At 46.4% G+C, this 6000-nt stretch overlaps 1 protein-coding gene and 1 non-coding gene across 2 annotated transcripts in view; both read right to left on the bottom strand.

The window, feature by feature from the left end:
- Window positions 1–6000, bottom strand: part of LOC135828149 (SMC5-SMC6 complex localization factor protein 2-like) — a 35540-nt gene that overhangs the window by 15238 nt on the left and 14302 nt on the right. Inside the window, exons 15-17 of the mRNA XM_065340594.1 lie at window positions 5406–5483; window positions 4159–4234; window positions 1772–1866 (exon numbers count right to left, since the gene is read on the bottom strand). Coding sequence (XP_065196666.1) covers window positions 1772–1866; window positions 4159–4234; window positions 5406–5483 — 249 coding nt within the window. The remainder of the gene's footprint in view (window positions 1–1771; window positions 1867–4158; window positions 4235–5405; window positions 5484–6000) is intronic.
- Trnas-gcu (transfer RNA serine (anticodon GCU)) lies at window positions 4654–4735 on the bottom strand. The gene has a single exon. It is a non-coding gene; the product is annotated as a tRNA-Ser (tRNA).

Here is a 6000-nt window from a genome sequence, read left to right on the forward strand (position 1 = left end):
AGTGGTCAAAGACCGAAAATCACATTCACTGCATCCATGTTTCCCTCGCATGGAAAGAACAGAAGTATTACTAGATACCGATAGGAGATTAAAACTTGGAGGAGAAGAGTTTGAGAAGTAATACTACGAGCAGATCTACGCAGTGCAAATATCAGTAGGGTCAGCACTGAGCATAGATCTTTTTTTTTTTTTTTTTTTTTTTTTTCGATTTCTCATAATTCCTACGACTATTCGATTATTCGTTCACCCCACGAATATTCTAAATTATTCGATTATTCGATTATTCGTTTCAACACTACACTATACCCATCAGGTTACACTGACTCCATGCCTGGACTACACACTACACCCATCAGGTTACACTGACTCCATGCTTGGACTACACACTATACCCATCAGGTTACACTGACTCCATGCCTGGACTACACACTATACCCATCAGGTTACACTGACTCCATGCCTGGACTACACACTACACCCATCAGGTTACACTGACTCCATGCCTGGACTACACACTATACCCATCAGGTTACACTGACTCTATGCTTGGACTACACACTATACCCATCAGGTTACACTGACTCCATGCCTGGACTACACACTATACCCATCAGGTTACACTGACTCCATGCCTGGACTACACACTATACCCATCAGGTTACACTGACTCCATGCTTGGACTACACACTATACCCATCAGGTTACACTGACTCCATGCCTGGACTACACACTATACCCATCAGGTTACACTGACTCCATGCCTGGACTACACACTATACCCATCAGGTTACACTGACTCCATGCTTGGACTACACACTATACCCATCAGGTTACACTGACTCCATGCCTGGACTACACACTATACCCATCAGGTTACACTGACTCCATGCTTGGACTACACACTATACCCATCAGGTTACACTGACTCCATGCTTGGACTACACACTATACCCATCAGGTTACACTGACTCCATGCTTGGACTACACACTATACCCATCAGGTTACACTGACTCCATGCCTGGACTACACACTATACCCATCAGGTTACACTGACTCCATGCCTGGACTACACACTATACCCATCAGGTTACACTGACTCCATGCTTGGACTACACACTATACCCATCAGGTTACACTGACTCCATGCCTGGACTACACACTATACCCATCAGGTTACACTGACTCCATGCTTGGACTACACACTATACCCATCAGGTTACACTGACTCCATGCCTGGACTACACACTATACCCATCAGGTTACACTGACTCCATGCTTGGACTACACACTATACCCATCAGGTTACACTGACTCCATGCCTGGACTACACACTATACCTATCAGGTTACACTGACTCCATGCTTGGACTACACACTATACCCATCAGGTTACACTGACTCCATGCCTGGACTACACACTATACCCATCAGGTTACACTGACTCTATGCTTGGACTACACACTATACCCATCAGGTTACACTGACTCCATGCCTGGACTACACACTATACCCATCAGGTTACACTGACTCTATGCTTGGACTACACACTATACCCATCAGGTTACACTGACTCCATGCCTGGACTACACACTATACCCATCAGGTTACACTGACTCCATGCCTGGACCCAGTAGCACACAGAAAACACAACACAATCAACACAGCCCTGCTATTCACAAACACTGCACGTGTGTATGTGTACATAAAACACGTAGCATGTCACAAGCAGCACATCACACGCAGCACATCACGCGCAGAGCTTCAGGCTCACCGTCCGCGTGCGGTGGGCGGCAACGCCTGTGCTACGCTGTACATCTGATGATGGTGGGGTGTCACATCCAGTAAAGCATCGCACAGTACACCAAGCTGCAGTAGCAACACAGGACAGGACAGCACAGCAGAACATGAACAGTGAAGGTACAGAGGGAGCCGGTGCTCAGTATGCACACTAGTCCTGCTTGTGCTTGAATGTTAGTACAAGTAAGTAAAAGTTAGTAAGTAAACCCAACGTAAGCTGTGAGTTTGCCGTGAGCAAGCCGGGCTCCCGGTTAGTCGATGTTGTTCAAATTTGCAGTGCTGTAGCATCACAAGGGCAAGCTGTGTATCCCAAACTTTTGCTAGTGTGTAATGAATCCGTCCCTATATGTGGGGCCTGTGAAAGCCACACCCATACCCTCGCATTTATGTCCCGAAATAAGAGAAACCCTATTTTTACAAACAGGAGTTCACTTTTCATTTGTTTCTATGAGGCAGGCTTGTATTAAACTATGATGTAAGCACATTTCAATTCTTTTTCTGGTATTCAGGACCACTATACTCATACACCGTGGAGGTAAATCCACTGGAATCAATTACAAGAGACTATCATTTCTTTGCATATTTCTGTAAACAGTGGGTAAACGAGTCCAAGTCATTTTCGGGCCAATTTTGCAAAATTTTAAATTTCAAAGCATTTTGGTACCATGTCGAATCGGGGTTAGGAATACCAGTTTCATCTCCTCACACGGAAGCCTGTACTTTCAACCATTGTATTTTCGTTGATAAATCTACCCTGACATGTTCTGATACTGGTAAGCAAGATATCTGGGAGCTTGCTGTGTCATGGGATGACCCACTGCCCTCCCACGTCCTCAGTCGCTGGCACCCAATAGCTGCCAGCCTTGACGAATCCAGCAAGTTGAAGTAGCAACCACCCGATCTTACGCTACATTGGCGTACCCACATGTCAGAGTCCGTCGCATCAGTTACACGTCTAATGCGATGCATCAGCGATCGCCTATGCTGCCGTTGCATACCTAGAGAGCACAGTTGGTGATCAGAGTAAGTGCCACATCATCTTCAGCAAGACAAAAGGTCTCTCCCGTCAAGGGTCAAACAATCCCACGGTTGGAATTGATGGCGGCGAGCCTAGGATCTCGTCTCATCCTGTATCTGCGCAAGCAACTTGACATCCAGTTCCAAGCTACTCATCTCTACTCCGATTCAACGACCGTTTTCCATTGGCTCAAGTCCACGAAGCTCCCTGTCTTCGAACAGAACCGCGTGAACGCCATCCCAGCCATTCCAGACGTTCTCTACCATTACGTCCCGACAAAGCAGAATCCAGCCGACCTACCATCCCGTGGTTTGAGTGCCGCAGCCTTGTTGAAATGCAGCACCTGGTGGAACGGTCCCAGCCTGCCGATTGAAGATACTACTACAGCAACCGTCACTGTTGCGCCGGCGGAGGGTCCTCCGGAAGTCACCTCAAAGGGGTCAGCCATTTGGTCAGGGTTCACAGACAAATAAAAAACTTGATGCGTTTCCATATGGCTTCTCGTCGTTTGACGTTAGTGCGCGTGTCTGCACTTTGTTTTCGTTTCCTCTGCAGCCAGTTTGTGCGCAACTTTGGACTGTTGATTGGGAGAGCTATTCGACACACAAGCGGATGCGTCGTTTTTACAGGCATGATGTCACGAAGCAATCGGTGAAGGTACGAAGCATTTTATCGTCATCAATGCAAACCTGTCTCTTTCTTAGAGAACGCCTTGCTTGGGCTACTTCGAGGGGCCATAAGCCCTCCAAAGTGCCCAAATACATACCCTAATAATTATAATTATTGATTTTCTCATTCTGGACACCCCTAGCATTGCAAAAAAAGAGGTGTAAGAACGGCAGTGCAGGCCGTGTACAGACCCATTAATCTACGTTCATTCACATGCACATGTTGGTGGGGACGTTTCTTCACGTCCGGTACACAGACCCGCTAGGGCGACCGGAAACATGCAGTCATATTGATTGTCATGACTCAATGATTGGCACGGAGAGAACGTTTGCATAGAATCCACTTGCTGCTCTGCGGCATGGAATGAGCGTGTTCAACACTGTTCATACACTCTGCACTTCATACTAGAAAACTCTGTATCCCTATACATAACACTTCACTCCTAGAAAAAATGCATTTACTTCAAAAGATTACCATGTACCGTATTTCCCCGATTATAGGTCGCACTCGATTGTAAGTTGCACCCCTATTCCCAGGTCCATGTCATTATCGTTTTGATATATTCACTTCAGTAGTAATCATGCTTGATTATAAGTCTATAAGCTTATAAGCACCCCCTTTGTTGGCCCTGAAGTTAAGGGGAAATACGGTAAAGCATTAGTTGCATCACTGACCTGTTCGTTCTTCCACTGGTCATCGGAGAATATCTCCAGCAGCCAGGCCAGACACGGTGTTAGTGATGTATAGCACCTGTTTGACACACACACACACACACACACACACACACACACACACACACACACACACACACACACACACACACACACACACGCGTGCGTGCGCGCACACACACACACACGCAAGAAAGCAAGAGTGTGTAACTCCACAAACTCTGTCCAAATGCCTGGATGTCTGGATTTAAAGATAATAGTGATGTAGTTAATCCACTTCCTGTCGCTGACTTGCATCAACTATGATTATGCTACTGTAAGTTCGCCACGACAGACACCCATGCAAAAAGATGTCACAAGCTGCATACCCTCGTTTTCATGAGCGATTGCTACAATAAAAAGAGCATCAACCACATTGCATAGTCATCACGAACTGAAAGGAACGGGAGTTTATATAAATTTTCTAGAGACTGGGGCAAAATCAAAAAAATAACAAACCGACGAAGATGGGATTCGAACCCACGCGGGCAGAGCCCAATGGATTAGCAGTCCATCGCCTTAACCACTCGGCCACCTCGTCAACCACGGAAAAGCATGTAATTCCGCCAGTTCTTGAACAAAAACTATGCATCAATGCTGTTGCTGTGGAGAGGTTCCGGGGTACGATTTTCTGTGCCAAAATCCGTATGGGCAATACGTTTTTTTTCGCTTCAACCGGACACCAATTCACTTGAACCGGACACTAGGCATCGGCGGATTATGCCGGCAGAAAAATTGGCAGAATTCGGTACTTTTTCTGGTAAGTTTCATGCATGTTTGGTTTGTGGATAAAGAAATGGAGCAGAATTCGAGGAATTGCCCGCCATAAGGTTTGTATGGTTCTGCCAATTTCACTGCTTTTCGAGCAGAATCTGCCACCTTTTTTAGCATAATCTGCCGGTGCCTACCGGACACACACCAATACCAGTCCTGCATGAAGGGTAATTAATGCACTGACTGTGCACACTCAACTCACCAATATAAGTTACTAGAGTTTGATGTACAAGCCAGATATGGGACAATGCCCCCCCCCCCCCCTACCCGAAAGTGGCAGCCATTCCAGTGCCTATATATACTAGCTACCATTGCTAACATACCAGTAGTTCATTTCAGAGAATGGGAGTTGTACTGGTAAGTGCAGACCAGAATCAACCTGTTTCTACTTGAAAATTAAAGCAAGAAAAACAGAGCGTAATCTTTAAATAACTCACGTCATCCAGGAAGCGTCCAAGGAGCAGCGCAGTAACAAATATAGAAGATAATGTGTATCTGAGGAGTAGAAGGATGGCCTGCAAGCACATAACAGAGAGAGCGAGAGAGAGAGAGAGAGAGAGAGAGAGAGAGAGAGAGAGAGAGAGAGAGAGAGAGAGAGAGAGAGAGAGAGAGAGAGAGAGAGACCGAGAGAGAGCGAGAGAGAGCGAGAGAGAGCGAGAGAGAGAGAGAGAGAGAGAGAGAGAGAGAGAGAGAGAGAGAGAGAGAGAGAGAGAGAGAGAGAGAGAGAGAGAGAGAGAGAGAGAGATATGGATGGATGGATACCAGAGAAACAATGCTAAACAACCCATATCCTTGTGGCACACTCGCAGACGGAGAGAGAGAGAGAGAGAGAGAGAGAGAGAGAGAGAGAGAGAGAGAGAGAGAGAGAGAGAGAGAGAGAGAGAGAGAGAGAGAGAGAGAGAGAGAGACGGACGGACATAGACAGACATGTACACACACACATACACAACACCAACACCAACAACACCAACACCAACAACACCAACAACACCAACAACACCAACAACACCAACAACACCAACAACACCAACA

The sequence above is a fragment of the Sycon ciliatum genome, chromosome 1 (genome assembly GCF_964019385.1).
Source record: "Sycon ciliatum chromosome 1, ocSycCili1.1, whole genome shotgun sequence".
Classification (NCBI taxonomy): domain Eukaryota; kingdom Metazoa; phylum Porifera; class Calcarea; order Leucosolenida; family Sycettidae; genus Sycon; species Sycon ciliatum.